The 16,665-nt window shown below is 41.5% G+C and overlaps 1 protein-coding gene across 1 annotated transcript in view; it reads right to left on the bottom strand.

Moving 5' to 3' along the window:
- LOC116849002 overlaps positions 1-16,665 on the bottom strand; it is a 95,319-nt gene that overhangs the window by 6,198 nt on the left and 72,456 nt on the right. The window contains exons 9-19 of the mRNA XM_032825717.1: positions 16,212-16,310; positions 12,483-12,703; positions 12,259-12,397; positions 10,911-11,692; positions 10,677-10,768; positions 9,861-10,447; positions 9,085-9,331; positions 7,598-7,843; positions 7,203-7,383; positions 6,458-6,660; positions 991-4,745 (exon numbers count right to left, since the gene is read on the bottom strand). Coding sequence (XP_032681608.1) covers positions 991-4,745; positions 6,458-6,660; positions 7,203-7,383; positions 7,598-7,843; positions 9,085-9,331; positions 9,861-10,447; positions 10,677-10,768; positions 10,911-11,692; positions 12,259-12,397; positions 12,483-12,703; positions 16,212-16,310 — 6,552 coding nt within the window. The remainder of the gene's footprint in view (positions 1-990; positions 4,746-6,457; positions 6,661-7,202; positions 7,384-7,597; positions 7,844-9,084; positions 9,332-9,860; positions 10,448-10,676; positions 10,769-10,910; positions 11,693-12,258; positions 12,398-12,482; positions 12,704-16,211; positions 16,311-16,665) is intronic.

The following is a 16,665-nucleotide window of genomic DNA, read 5'->3' as shown; positions in this document are numbered from 1 at the left end:
TTTTTTTTTTTTTTTTTTTTTTTTTTTTTTTTTTTTTTTTTTTTTTTTTTTTTTTTTTTTTTTGAAGGCTTCAGGCTCAGGCCCGAAGATGAATGTTGTGACATTATTTACGCACAAAATATAAAAATAAATTTTTTTGCACCAATATAAATATATTAGTTATCTACATATATAAAGTTCATACATGTTTATTTAGCAGTTTTTTGAAACAAATTCCTAAATATTATTTTTTTTGCCTAAAAAAAAATTGCCTTCAAACGTGAAACCAGGGTTGTAAAAATATCACTTAAATTTTTCTCAATTTAATAATTGATTTGAACAAATGTACTTCAATTCAGTAAATTGACGATTGATTCGATTAAAATTAATCGAAGATTTTTTCATTGACGATTAATTTCTACAAATTCAATTAAAGACTGTTCAATTAACAATTCATATGAACAAATCAAGTGTCCTTTAATTAATAACTAAATTTAGCAAATTCAATTAAGAGCTTATTGAATTTGCTGATATCAATCGCGATTAAATGGCCTTTAATTAAATTTACTAAAGTTTATTTATTAATTATTATAATTATATGAGGCAGTTAAATTAACAATTAAATTTTTAATTAATTATTAATTGAAATTTAAAAATTTAATCGTTATAATTGAGTGATCTTTAATTCCCTTCGCACATATCAATCATTAATTGAATGGTCTTTAATCGAATTCGTTGAAATCAGTCGTTAATCGGATGGTATTTGGTGGAATCAGTTGTCAATTAAATAGTTCTCAACTAAATTGGTTCATCAATTAATCATCAATTAAGGATGGTAGTGAATTAAAATGATGATCACTCGGAAATCCGCGTGAAACATACATACAATCACGGGACACGCCGCCAAAGAGACTGGCAAGTACGTCACAAGCCATATAACGATCGCGTCATCGTAATTAAATTAACTTCCGCTTAAAGATTGTTAGATAATTAGAATTTCCCTCCACCGACCTGAGCAGCGACCTCCCGTCGCTGGAAGGAACTCTCCTCAGTATCCGGCAATTTGTCCGACTTTGCGATTTCACGAACAAGCCCCTGGCGAACGTCGGAATCCCGCGACGGCGGTCTTCCGGGTGCTCTCCTCTTTCTCGATGAGCTCGCGTGGTAGTCTGCGGCGGTCCCCGCGGACTCGTCGAAACTTCTCGAGTGGATCACGGTAAACCCGCCTAGGAACTGTACCGACTTTTTCACGCTAGCTCTGGTGTGTTGCGCACGTGTCTCCCTGTCGGATACGTCGTTCCTCTCGCGCTCCTTCGTCACCATCGATTCTGTTCGCGTCGTTTCACCGTCTGCCAATAAGCTGTGAAGGTCTACCGGGACTCTTGAAGTGACAAAGGTCAAAAGGTCGACCTCACCGTGCGACCTAAGGAGGCTTTCGCCTTCCCCCGTCTCTTTTCGTGCTGTCGTCACTTCCGGTCGCTGCGAGCTCCTCGCGGCGACGGTCGGCGCTGTCTCTGGTGGACTCCTCGTGGACTTGCGTCTAGCTACTCTCTCGCTACCGTTGATTTTCGAATGTATCTCGGTGGTCGCGTCGCCCCGAATCTCGTAGTACTTAACGAAGCTCCTAACTTTCCCCGGGGTTATTGTTACAACGTCGCGGGGCGATTGGTCGTTACTTACGGCTACGGGTGTTACGGCCCTGTTATTGTCATTATTATTACAAGGGGTTGCGGAAGTAGTGATCTTCCTAGCTATGGCACACTTATCGCCACTATTCTCTAACGCTAATGCCGGCCGACTCGCAAGCCTTCGTTCGACGTCGGCCACGTCGTCCGCGATTACTTCTTCGTCAGTCTTCTTCTCGTCGCCGCGACCATGAGTTACCCTCGAAGTCGCTCCTCCGCGCACCTCGCCGCCCTCCAGGCTACTCCCACGCGACGTGTACGTTATCGCCTCGAGTTCTCTGCTGTCGAAAATCTTGTTCATCGTCGTGGGCGCCCCGATGGGAATTCTCTTCTGAAACTCGCTCGCCCGCCGCTCGCACTCGGCGTTTGGTTTCTTAAGTATCGTCTTGGGAGCGCAAACGTCTCGCGATCTTCTCGATCTGACTTCCCAGTTGGCGCCTTCTGCGCCTTCAGATGTGTCACCGGTACTCGCTTTCGCGCGGATCTCGTTCGACTTGACACCCGGAGACTCCTTGTCGAGCTTCGTCTTCGTGCAGGTATCCCTCGCGATTTCTACGCCGCGGGACGCCACCTCCAATCTCGTCGTCTCGGTAGTGTTACATCTCGCGATCTCCTCGCCAAACGCTGGATCACGAGTGTCACCTTTGGGATCACGAGTGTCACCTTTGAGATCCCGAGACGGACCTTTGATCTGCGTATCTGCGGAAACTTCTTCTTTCGCGACTTCCCCGGCGATCGTTGCTTTGCCATCCGCTTCGGTGGAGATCGTCCTTGCGCTGAGAACGCCACGAGCTTCGTCCCAGGATCTTTCCCGCACTCGCGTTTGGAAACCCGCATCCAACCTCCCGTCAGCAATTCTGTCGATTGCGACAGGAAGAGCGAGACTTTCGTCGTCGCCTGTTTGCGTTTTTGCGGTCCCCTTCGTCTCCGGGCTCACTGTTTTCAATTTGATGCTGTTGAAGTTGCATAACAACTCGTTCAATACGTCGTTCTTCGCTTCGCCGGCGCTCTTATTCTCCGATTGCGTTAGCTTTACGTCGCCGACTGAGACCACAGCGGTCTTCCCTTTCGTCTTTTTCGAATTCTTTGAAATGTCTGGATTCTCTACATCCACTTTCGTCACGCCATTCGATCCCCGCGAGCGTGCGCTGCCTCTTGCGATCTCTATGCTCCATTCCCGTGTTTTATTTCGCAGTTCATGCGGGACGCTTACTTCTTCATCCGTGCTTGAAGACGGTATCATAGAGTCGATGATCGCGTGATCTGTCGAATAGTCAGTCAACATAGTCTCTAGGAAGGAATTTCGTCTGACTTTGACGGAAACGCTCTCTGCAAAGATCCCATCCGACGGCGAGATTTGCTCGCGATTATTTTCGGGATTCCAGCAGCCGCTGGTTTCTTTATTCTCGTCAATGGGTGATCGCCGAGTCTTCTCGCTTCCGAGTGATCCTCTTCTCGCGAGATCGTCGACGAAGATTCTCCCGTCGCAGGAGTCATCTAGATATCTGTTATTGCCGTCGAGGCGGTTTAAAACATTCCGAGGTGACTCATCAATGAGGAGCTTCTCGTTCTTGGCAATGGGCTTCTCTCTGATGTCATCGTTTGCTTTTGTTAACGGTACTTCTTCTTTTCGTTCTGCTTTCTTTAACGTTATTTTCGTTTCTTCAGTCCCGCGGGCCGTTGCCGAGCTCTTCGCCGTCGCACGATAAGTGTTCCCTGTAATCTTAGAAGAAGCGTCCAGCATTTGATCCGCTTGCTTTTCAGCATTTCCCTCTCTCATAATGGCCGTTTCCGGAGGCATTATTTTTTCCTCTCCGACTCTGTAGTTCTCTCTGCTAACTCGTTTGTTCCACGATATCGAATTAAAGTCCTCTTTGTGAATTTCTTCGCGATTAACGTTGTTATACTCATCGTCGCAACGCGGGCTTAACTCGACCGTTTTCCTTGCGTCCGCCGGTGTAGGAGGACTATTTTCTCTCACAGCGACATTACTTTCGTCGGTACTCGGGCTGCATGGTTTTCCTTGTGGATTATTCTCGCGATCTGTCCCATCCACGCGTTCGTCTCGGGTTTCAGCGAGCTCAAGGGAAGAAGTGACGCTACATTTTCGATTGTCAGGCTCTTCCTCGAAGATGGGCTTACAGTTTCGCGAACTTCCGCATTGTACAGCGCTCTTCACGTCCGTGTCGAACTCGAGAATGGCAGAGCTCGGCGGTTCGATCACGAATCGTACTTTCGCGCCGAGCCGACAGTCCGAATCCTCATTGCTATCGGAAATGTCATGAGCAAGCGGTCTTCTATCGTTTATCCGAGCGTTTCCGTCTGTATTGCCTTCGAAACGATAGTCCTCGAATCTCATAGCGAACTCGTCGTCGAAAGGGCTCTTCCATCGTTCGAGGCACCTTTCGAACGGCAGATTTGTCGTTGTCACGCGAAAACAGACGTCCTCGTCGTCATTGTCGTCGCCGTCATCCAGCGTAAACGTCGCCGAGGACACCTGCTCGCGCGGATCCGGCGACTCGTCGGGAGCCGCGTTGGAAGGCGCGTCGGCGGTGTTTTCTCTCTTCCACGTGGCGGGCATCACGTCCTGGAAATCGCGCGTCGTGAAAAAGAGCGGTGGGTATTTGTCGAGTGGCTTTCGCGTAGACGCGACGTCGACGGATAGGAATGGCACTCTCGACGTCGCGGTTGATCCCGGAATTGGGTCATCGTTTGCGTCGCCCGTCGATTTCTCCCTCGTGGATATCGTGTCGCGCGATCTCGGGGACTTCGCCTCGATCACGCCAGCCACGATGTCGATGTGGCTGTCGCGCTGGTGGTATTCACTCGCGACACTTTCGGCCGTCGGACAGCTCGCAGTGTCGCATTGCGGCTGGCAGGTTTCAGTGGGTCGAGATTTGTTCCGCCGACATTTCTCCGGCGGGGGCGGCAGAGACGGCGGACGTTTTTGCTGAGGTCTCGTGTCGCTCGTGGTTTCCCTCACAGGTGCACTGTTCGGTATCGACATTGCGATCGGTGCAGTTTGGATCTTGCGCTTCGTACGCCGCGGTGGCACGGGTGGTTCAGTCGAGCTTCCATTATCTGGAGAGAGACAGAGAGGAAAATTCGGGACTTTAGAAGAGAAATTAATTAGTCTCGCTGAAATAGGAGATGAAGTGGTTTTCTTCCGTAAATTTCAGGGAATTTAATGGCTACTGTTACTTTGGTTCTTACAGTTGTGCATGTTGCGTCAACGACGATGTTAATATGATTAACGAGCGAATTATATTGAAGTTCGGGACACGCACGCGAGAGAGCAACTACGATGCTAGGCCGTCCGGGACGTACTGAAGGTGATTCCTTAGAAATGACTCGGCAAGCCTCCCCTTTCTGCGCTGCACGGGGTCAATAGTTATACTTATATGCCATTACCGAACTTTAATTCCACGCTGAATATAATGTCATTAAGGGGAGTTCTTCTCTGGTTAGTCGAATAATAGAAAATTTTTACGAATTTTTTCAGAGAAATCCACGAAGATATCAGTATAGGGTTTTGACCATGCTACTTGTCTTAGGTACAAAAAAATATTTTTTTATTTAAAAAAATTAGAATTTCATCATCCAAGTTTTTTTGTACTCAACGCGGAATCGTCGGAGTCGCCTCTAATTGGTGGATAACATTACAGCTCGTGTAATGTTCTTAGAGTAATTTGAAGTAAAATAGGATTATGAAATTTAAAAACTTTGTTAAATTTTTGCTGGAAGATGACTTTTTGTTATATGCAGCAATTCGAATTTTTACAAAATGACTTCGAAGTTATAAATAATTTTTCCTTTTTCTTTTTTCTTTATTTAATTTTTTATTTTTTCCTCGAGAGAAATATTAATTTTAGAAATTTTCCATAGGATTTCATCCTCCAGAAAATGTAACACAGTTTTTAAAATTTCTTATTCTATTTGCTTGAGCTTATTACATAGCCTGTAACGTTATCCACCAATTGAAGCGTCCGCGCTTATCACGAAAAACCTGGACGATAAAACTTTAAAATGTTTTTAATAAAAATTAATTTTTTTATACTTAATATAGTGTTGAATAGTATGCTGTAAACCTTGTATCGATATCTTTATTCATTTTTTGAAAAAATTAAAAAAAAGCTTCTCCTATCTAAACTAAAACTCTAAAAAGGACAACTTCAGGCGAAATATTGAGCTTGGGAAAATTTTATTGCACATGCGCTTTCGTAATGTGCGAGAGATCGACGAGATGTTATATTCAGTTAAAATATTAATCCGATAGGAAGTAGATTGGACGAACACTCGTTTTATTCGACGAAATTGTTTGAATATTTTTCCTTCGAATAAAACAGAAAGTGCCCTTTTTATTTCGTGAGATATGATGAACTGCTGGTTATTTTCCGCTAAACAGGTAAATGTTAAGACTGGCGAACGGCGTACTTTAGCAACTGCGAGTGCAGGGCTTCGCTAAACGGATTGAAACAATTCGATTATCTGAGGCGAACGTTGCCGTGCCTGTTCGGCATGGCTGCGTACAGCCTAATAGTCTTTTCGCAAATAGAATCTCTCTCTCTCTCTCTCTCTCTCTCTCTCTCTCTCTCTCGACGTTCCGTGGCATACACGGTCGACGAAACGTAATAGCCCGACCGGGAATTTTGCGTCAACGAAATTACGCCAACGTATATTCCGGTATATGAGAAGCAATTTTGCATTACACCGACGTATCGTTCGACGTACCTAAATGAAAACCTGGCGACTCGTTCTACTGACGTCGAAGTCTTCGAGGCTTAGCAGCATACTGGCAGATTTTACCGTATTATTGTCAACGAGATCAGTCATGTACAGGCTGTTCGCATTATGGTTACCCATGGCGCTAGACGCGGCGCTGCTATATGCGCTCGAGGTGTTCTGCACCGACGCTACGTCCGTGGTTTTCTGAACGATCCATTTGTTCGTCACGCTGGATGTCTCCGCCTCTGACGACACGTCGAATCTGATGTCACTGTAATTAAAAGTTATACGTTAATCCTTTATAGGACAAAACTTCTTTTAAAGGCGATAACTTAATGTCTAGTGACTCTAATGTCTATTACAACATATCTGGATAAATACATACTTGGATATTTGACAAATGTGTAAAATATAAGAAACCGTATAATACTTATTATTATGATTATTTCTTGACAAAGAATTGACTATTAAGTGTTTAGTGTAAAACAACAGACTTTTTGAATCTTACGTGAGGTGGTTACACTGTCAAACTTAATTTCGCGAATATCTTATCGTAATGACTTTTTCTTACTCAACGGCGTCACGTAAATCGGTTTACAGAGTTGATTAATTATTCGGCATGCATAATTAACTAGACAAATATATATATATATATATATATATATATATATATATATATATTGCCTCTCCAAATTCTTAATTTATTTAAAATCGAACAATGTTGATGGATAAATTTGATCTGCGGAACAGCGTACACTTTGACGCGATAAATTTCCCAATCGATCACTTTCGAGGTACGCTGGCAATACTCACTGTAAGTAACTGTTGTCTGCAGGAGCTTGATCCTGTTCATCCCTCGATTCCGCGTTCTTCCGGGTAACTGCTTTCGAGAGGACCAACTCGATCGTTTCGGAGGAGCTCTGTAGCATCTTCAGAGCATCTTCGTAGCGGAGATTTAGCAGATTCTGTTTGTTTATCGCTACAATTCGGTCACCTATCGGGAAAATCAGTTGAAAAGGTCACATTAATTTTCATTTGTCCATAATGTTTCTACTTTTGCCAATTCTGCATTATTTTATCACTTTAGCTATCTTCTTGTGTGCTTATCACGCGTTATTTTTATCCATTTATTTTTATCACTATTAATTTCTTTGAAAAAGAATCGTGATATCTCATTCTTAGATAGCGTAAAGATTTCATATGCGAACCTTTATTAACGTTCCCGGCCATATCGGCCGATCCGCCGACAGAGACTGCTTGCACGTAAACTCCACCGTCGTTACCTTCCGTTACTTGCAACCCTATGCTGCCACCGTGGCCTCGTTCCAAATTAATCGTGTGCAAAATGCGTTCTTCGGCGAATGACAGCTCCTCTAAGCGAGCCATTAGAGACGCGGACATTGATTCGTCTTCAGGAACTCGGAATGTTTCGTCATCGGTTCGTATATCGGCATCTGTTAAAGAAGAACGAGTAGATTTAAACCAAATTTCACTCTTCCTCGATAATGTTTTGTAATAAGTATAAATTTATTATTTCACGATAATTTGTAATAAATATAATCACAAGTGTATTTATATATACTTTTTTAAAGTAAAAATATATTTATATACATTTCTTCAAAGATCAATCAAAGATGTCATATATCAAATAGAAACCTGTAGAATTTATAAGAAATAACTAACAAGTGTTCAAAGGAAACGGTATGGCTACCATTGAATGCCAAAGACCGATTTTTCAATAATAGTTTAATTGGATTTAAGTGTAAACTCTGTTCTGATAATGTGTTTAATATATTTAAACAGAGTTTAATGTAAGATTTAAGCTTTAACTACTATTCGAAATCGAAAAATCGACTCTGAGTTGAGTTAGAAATAGATGTTCATTTAAACATCTTGGGCCCGTATTAATAGTTGTTACTTGAAACTTGTCTCATGTGAGATACTGAGATTCTTATTCCGAGTTAGATCAAGTTTTCCAGTTGAATTATAACATACATGATATTTATATCTCTAATCGTAATTTAAATGAAAGAACTCATCTTTGAAGTCTGAATTGAAATCTAAGTATCACTTGAGACGATTTCAAGTTATAACTACACTGTAAAAACTGATGTGTTAAATTTAGCATTTCATGTGTTCCAAATCATCCACTCTCATTTATGTGTAAATTTAACACAAAACAAATGTGGTAAAAAGTAAAACGCATAATATGTAAAAAATTAACACAGAATTTAACACTTGAATACCGTCAGAAATCACAGTTTGTGTTAAATTGACATATTTAATATGTCAAACATAGATTATGTCAATTTAACATTTTCATTTCATCAAAACCATAGATTAATATTTCTCTCAAATATTAAAGTAACGTTTTATTTTAGTTAATTTGACATTATACATATATCAATTTAACACAATCTGTGATTCTTAACGGTATTCAAGTGTTAAATCCTTGTGTTAATTTTTTCCATACTATGTGTATTACTTTTTAATACATTTGTTTTGTGTTAAATTTACACATAAATGAGAGTGGATGATTTGGGACAAATTAAATGTGTTAAATTTAACCCACCAGTTTTTACAGTGTATTAATATCGGTTCTAAAGTTTGCAAGAACTTTTGTGAAAAGATTGTTATTTGCCGATGTCCTGCTCGTAGCTCATAATAAATTTATATCAGGATGCTTATTGCTTACTCAACACGTATGCTTCTGGCATGGGTGATTCTACGGATCGTGCTGATAGCGATTGAATGGACGATTCCGTATCGGACTTCACAGATAGTGATTCCATGTCGTCGGTAAGCGCGGTGTCTTTTTGCGCCAAACTGCTGTAGATCGCGCGTGTTCCCATTTTCACACCCAATCGACGTGGTAAACTGGGTGTGCGAAAACCACCCGACTGCCTCGGCGTGCCGTAGTTCGGTAAACTGGATGTCTTCATCTAGAATGGTAACACAAGCTCGTTGAATAGAGAGGCGCGACGAATATTAGATCAGCAAAAGAGTTCAGTTTGATTTTCAATAAATCTTGTCATATACTGTAACACAAACAATAACGTTGATAATATCCTGCCATCAAAATGTTGGTGAAGAATCGTATACAACGATGGCAGTTATTTGAATAATTCGTTTCTATCGATCTTGTTTATGATGATGGTTACAAAACGTTAACGTCATATAAAATTTAACCTGAATTTCCATCGAAATCAATGTGAATCAATGAGATGATGATTGATTTACATTGAATTCAGACTGAACTATTGAGACTTAAAGCTATGGTTCAGACTATCTTAATCTTATCGTTTTGCATGCATCATTTTAAGCAACAGAGTACAACAAAATCGAATTTGACTACAAAATCGAACCGAATGTTTTGACTGAGTCAACGTTTTGCAAGTGACCCAAAACTGAGAGTTTGAAACGTCAAATTTGGTGCGATGAGACAATAACGGACGATTAACCCGATCGAACCTTATGTAGTGTCTTCTTCACATCCGACGCTTTCCAAACTTCTTCCGGAGCAGAAAACTCGTTTTTTCCCGACAGACGAACCTTATTAATGGCGGCATACAGTTCCTCAGGATTGTTAGGTTTATCCAGCTGGTTAATGTTGTTCGAGATGGCTTTTGGAAGTGAATACGTACATTCGGTTTCAGCCTCACTGTCTAACACTGTACATCCGTACAATTTACCATGTTCCGATTTGGTTTCTTTAGAGTCCAACAAGATTTCCGGTGTAGTCAGACCCCTATCCGATTCTTCTTCGGTGTCTCGCGACTCGCCCTCCGGTTCCAATCGCACGTTCACCTGCGCGTAAAGCACGTCTTCTTCGGGCGAGTAAAAGCCGGGCTCACGACCGACGTCTTTCGCAGCAGGTGCATTGGCGTCCTTCTGAGGATTCTCGTTCTCCTTATTTTGATACTCCTCTAATTGCATCGGATAGTTCATTCTTTGCTGCACCATGACCGTGTTCGCAATCGTGATTTTAGTCTTGCCCTCGCCGATCTTGGACTTCGACGGTGTAGTCTTGCTTTCCGTAATCAGGGGCACTCCAAAATCTAAAAGAAAAATGACGTCATTAAATGTTCCTTCCCGCACGTTTATACGTCCACCATATTGACTCTCCCAAGAGGGTTATGGCGGAAAAGGAGAAGGCCACAGGGCCGCCTCCGGAGACAAAGTTTCGTATCGCAATTTAACTCACTACGAAGGAAATTTCGCGGAAGTGCATTTTGCGAGTGTTACAAGCAAACTTAATCGGCAAGGAGAAAGACGCGCAGTACCCACCTTTCGCGAGGCCCTGAAGCGACGTAAGCTCCGAGCGAAGTCTGAGGAAGAACTGATGGTGCAGGGAGGTGAGCTTAAAAGCGAAGTAACTTCTGCAAAATAGAAAGATAGTTTATGTAGGTCGTTGAGTAGGTCGTAGGTGGGCGAACGGTGCATACAATGCACTCGCGATACCATTTCTCTCGCTCAGCCGCTTCGCGATCGATCCTCCAAACGTGACCGGGCCAAACTTACTTTCGATGATCCATCCGTAGCTTGAACTTGCACCGCTTCCCGTTCAGTTTGCTGTACACCACCAGGCAGCTTTTGCTGTAACTCAGCGTCTGCACGTCCCGCCACGGAAAGTGGGCCAGTTCCGTTCTCTCTCTCGGCTCACCCCCTCTCTCCAGTAGCTTCAACCCTTGAGCGTGTATCGCCAGCCACACGTTACTCTCCGTCTTCCTCTTCCCAGTCTTACTGTTCTTGTTGTTGTTGCCATTTACATTGTTGTTGTTGTTGTTGTTAATCACATGGTTGTGCTTATTGCACATCTCGTCGCGGTGCAACTTGCACTTCTGCCCGGCGTAAATATCGCCAGTTTCTGTATAGGGGATCATCGGAGCGTTCTCACGAGGGCCTAATCGCGCGATTCCTATCCTACTTTCCCTCGGGACGGACGTTTTCTCCGAGCGATAAGCGTCCTTCGTGCTGTCCTGCGACAATGCCGCGTTGCCGGCTCGTTTGTCGATGTTGGTCTTGCTCTTCCTCTGCTGCGCCATCAGCTTCTCCAGCTCCTTGGAGTCCACCGTGGCGATGTAGTAGTGCGAGCCGTAATCCGGCAGAGACTGCGCGTGAGTTATGAACATCTCCTCGGCTTTGTTGGAGTCCAAGCCGCGTCGGTCGTGGTGAGCGCGATGTAGCTGCGCCCGTAGGGCATTCGCCTCGACGCACGGCTGCGATTGATGCCGATCCGCATTCATTATCAAGGATTCTGGCACGTAGTGCTCGAGTAGGAAGTAATCCCCGCATCCGTGCTCCTGAAACACGCGATATTACATCGATGATGCGCGCGGCTCATGCCGGAATTATCGTCACCTTGTCTTCGTCCGCACGTACAACAGCTTTCCCCGATATCGTCTACTAAAACTCCCAAGGGCTGGCGCATCTCAACTAAACTAATAGCTTAGCTTAGTAGTTTAACAGCTGATTTATAGTTTGGAAATTATATCGCTGCGCCCCTTTGCGTGAGCGAAAAGTCGATTTCCGCGAAGGTTAAAGGTACTCCTATTAGGAGGCAGTAATGCTGCATTACTAATACGCTCGCTTTTAGTCTAATCTAGTGTCTTTTGCTCCAATTCCAAATTAATTCACAGATTCACGAGAATTTCACAGACCTCTGCGTTGTCATGTAGAAGTTAATCGCATTCCATGTTACGAGGACGTAGAAATCTCGCAGAGAATCCTAAATATTTCCGCCGCGATATCACAGTTTCTCTCGTATCGCGTAAACCTGGACATTGAGCTTCTTGCGACGAGCTGTCTCCGAGAGTTTTATCGTATCGCGATTTCGCAATTTCGGAGAAGGAGATTGTCGTAAACTTACGTCAACATTGTAATTCCCGAATTCGGCTTGAAGAGCGAGGCCCGTTAGATTGATCAATTCGGGGTAGGGGCATACCAGCTGCTGCTCCAGTATGCACCGTCTTATTTGTAGATACAATAGATGCTTCGATATCCAGCTCCTGAAAACGACACGAATAGTTAGTTGTAATCGAGTGTGACGTGTACCGCTGCTGTTATTGTGTTGTTGTCGGGTTCTCGACGAACCTGATGCCGCGTAAGGAAGGCAGGAAGAATCGAAGTCGCAGGTATAGCATGAAACTGGTCGGTAAACCCAAAAGACTTTTACTCTTGCCGCTGCTCAGCCATCCCGGTGGCGCGACCTTATTCAATTTCGTGTCCAGGGGTAACATCGCGAAATCCCCGGCCAGTAGCACGGCCAGACCCAGAGTGAAGTTCTCGTCGAGGCTCTCTGCTTGGACAATAGCCTGGAAGGATTTGCGTAAAGTAATATATGGGTTCGTCTAAAATTACACACGGTCAAATTTTCGTGTACGCGAGTTGAGCCGGCACGCAACTCGCGTTAATATTGCGGACAATGAAGTAGATTAATGTGACGTAGGAAACGTAGACGTCACGTAGTTATTAGCCTGCTGACGTCAAGACGGAGTTCGCTGATACGACGTGATGATTTCTAGTATAAGATAGGGTGTAGGATGCCGAGGGATTAAATGAGGGAATAATTCTGAAGCTAATAAGACTAAAATAAGGTAGAGTATATGAAGTCACAATAAAGGCGAGAAACCAAACTTAAAACTTTTAATACTTACAAATTAAATTTACTTAAATTTACTTAAATAAATTAAATTGACTTTAGTCTCCTGGGTACCTGCCGCGACTATCTTGATGGATGACGTCAGATGTGAAGAAATACATGCTCAAAATTTCTGCAAAGTATATCGTAATAAAATGATATTTAAAAAATGACATTTGCAATCGATTAAGCATACTTCTGAAATGTTTCGAACACTTCCCTTTTACTCTAAGTAAAAAACTCTCAGTCAATAAATAACCGTAAAAATAAATCATGAGAAGGAGTAGCTTAAAGAAGAATGTTGCATGTCACGTTAATTTTACGGTTACTTATTGATTGTTAGAACAAAAGTTTTTGAAGTATTTTCGAGGTATGCTTAATCGATCGCAAGTGTCGTATTCTGGATATATCTTTTTATTTCAACGTATTTTACAGGAATTTTGGATATGCATTTTCTCGTTTCGTCGCTAATGTCACCAATCAAGAGTTCTACGGCAAGAGATCAGGAGCCTTAACCTTTAAGACCACCGGAAAGTCTAAATATAGGCGCGAGTCGTGATCGAAACTTTGTATATGATACATCTATGATATAACTTTACGTGACATTCTTCACGATTTGAACACTTCAAACTCCGGCGGACTAAAAGTTAAAAAGAAAGAGCTTCTCTTAGCACTTCTCTTCTGTTTATGCCTACTATAAGTCTCCCACTTATGATTCGCACACTTCCAATTTCTTTATTTTAATTCGAACGATGTTGCTAAATTTCGGGTTTAAGCCTTGCTTAGCGACTTTAAATTACTTTGTAAAATATATTTTAATATATTTGTTTTATTATTTGTAAAATATATTATGAGGAAAAGACCGAGGTGTCCTAACTGTGAGCTTACGTTTTTGCGTGGAATTATTACGTGAAGCAGGCAATTAAACGTAGGAAAATAGAGAGGGAGAAAGAGACAGAGCGCGGCTGCATTTGATTGCTCTAAAAGTTCATCGCAGCGCGACGCGATATCTATTTCAACGTCGCAGTGGTAATTTTCTATTGGCACGAATTTGCGAGAGTAACCCAATTCGGAAGTTCTCCCAATAGGTTCTCGCGCGGCCTATAAATTACGTGAACCGCCTATTAAAAACTACGCGGCAAAATACTCCAGTCACGTTCGAAAGCTTTGAATTGAGTGACGTATATAGCCGACTCGACTCGAGACGGTGCCCTGTCTTGTTAAACTACCGAATCTAAGCGGCATTAAATTCACTTGCTCCACTTTTACCTCTTGCTTAACTATGCATCTCTGCTAACAAAAGCTTCTGCTTACATCCTGCGCGCTTCTGCTTACTTTTAAGGGTCCTAATCGTTAGTGGATTAACAAAGTTGACTAAACTTTACGCTGTTTCTAATTACCGGTTCAATATTGATGTGACAAATCGTTCAAATTGACATCCCTTTAAATAATCGGTATTGTTTTTACCCGTTTTTATTAATCGGCGATTTACCGATATGAGGCAGACGTCCTTCTCTGCAATGTTGGTGTTAGAAATATTTCGCAATAATATTTTTTTGTTTTGTAAGATAGAAAGGCGCAGCATGACACACACCGTTATCATTGAGATCACATAATTCGCGATTAGCGGATTGAATTTGTCGTATATACTGATTAGGTTTGGCGACTTGCCAGACTTCTCGCGAGTTCACGCTGGAGTTTGTCGTCTCGTAAACAACCGGTCATGTCTTGGCTTCCGCGGCCCAACTGTGGGTTCAAGAGGCCACTGTGTGGAACATTACGATCGAACAAGTTCCGCTCGAGAACTTGCAGATAAAATATTTCTTCTTTTTTTTCAAGGATTTTTGCCGGGTTTCAAGTAGCAGTCGCGCGGGTGAAAGCACGCGATTCCTTCGCGAAGGTCTCGAGACGCCGCGTATTTCACGTTCAGTTGGTGTGATTTATTAGTGTCATCTGAAAAGCTCTCTCTCTCTCTCACTCAGAAAAGTACGTTACGGAAGCGAGGAAATTATACGTAATAATTTGCATTTAAAGGTTTTGGCAGAAACATAATAAATTTTCGAAATTGTTTATAATTGTTTTAACTAATTTTGCTATTTTATTTGCGTTTGTTACTTTGTGAGACGGCTTATTGTTTCTTTAGTATCTTCTGATTTTATTAGCATCTCAAGTAACGCGTCACATCATTTTACTTTATGTACATACATAAAATAAAATTACAGGTTGAATGTATCTATACGGTTCATGATGAAACATCAAGATCTGCCGTTAACATTTTATCCAGAATAGTCATATTAATAAAACTTTTTGGCGCTTTTTGGCGCTTAAATTAAACTATCCAATAGATAGAGCTACATGCATAGATTAGAGTAACATAAAGAGTAATAGTTTCACTGACATACAGAGTGTCCGGTAACTCAAAGGAGCCGCGGTGTATAGATTAGGTTAAACTGAACAAAAAATTTTTCTACCATTTTGCAAACAACCACGTAAAATTCTAAGTTATTAATTAAAGAAAATTCGTGAATGATTACGCGCCAGTAGATGAGCTGTGATGGCAACGTCTTCCGCTGTAAAGTTCTCTAATATTTTCCAAATGACCACATAGATGTTTAGTTATTAATTAAAAAAATGAGTATATTAACGAGCATAATTGTACACCAAACTTTTTTAATGCATTACGCATTGATTTAATAAAATTATTCGTAAAATTTATTTGCTGCTTTATTAAAATTTCCACTAACATCTGTTACAAAATCCTAAGCTATTTTCAAGATCGTTATTGATTGTACGCGAAGATACTTTTTTGATCGGGTAACTTTAGTTCACTCGAATATAATTGGCCGATAAATTGAACCCCTTATCAGTGACGACCACTCTCCATAGCGCATCCTCGATAACTCGCAGTTTTGATTGAGTTTCAATCAATTTTCTTGGGTACGCGATACGTGACACGGTTAAACTTTTCGAGAGAGAACGTCTCTCATTCAAATATTTTTTTTATTAATACTCTTCGTGGAAATAAACGAATACGTGTTAATAAACGAATTCCAATATACACACATTAGCAATATTTGTTTGCATATAGAACATACAACGTGGCTTTTACCATTAATAAAAAAAGTCATAGAAATATTAAATAAATGTTTGAAAAACATTTTGTATTCGTTGTGAGAAATTACCTGGAATAAATCGCCAGCGGTGACCTTTTGAGGATCGCAGGTTACCTCCACTCGTTGTCCTGTCAGCATTATTACGACTATTCGGCCAGAGTTACCCGCCTACGCAGTCGAACGAGTTATTAATGCATTGTTATGGTAGTATCCTATATATAAACTTTATATTGATGCAAAATTATTCACTTCCTAGATTCATTATTTTCGTGTTACTTATTATTTTAATATTTATTTATTTATTTATTATCCTAATATTTATTAATTATTTATTATCCTAATTTTTGCCTTTAACACATATGATTTATAAATTATAAATATATCTTTTGCAACATCTCAAAATTTTATTTCTATGACATCCGATAAATTCACTATAATTAATTTTGTTGAATATATTTAATGCAGTAATTCTCATTACAAGAAGAGAAATTATTGATTGTATTAGTTTATACGCGGGAGGGGG

The sequence above is a fragment of the Odontomachus brunneus genome, unplaced genomic scaffold, assembly GCF_010583005.1.
Source record: "Odontomachus brunneus isolate Ranch 3 - 2012 unplaced genomic scaffold, Obru_v1 Obru_scaffold_103, whole genome shotgun sequence".
Lineage (NCBI taxonomy): Eukaryota > Metazoa > Arthropoda > Insecta > Hymenoptera > Formicidae > Odontomachus > Odontomachus brunneus.
The sequence above is the reverse complement of the archived record's forward strand: the minus strand, read 5'-3'. Positions and strand labels throughout refer to the sequence as shown.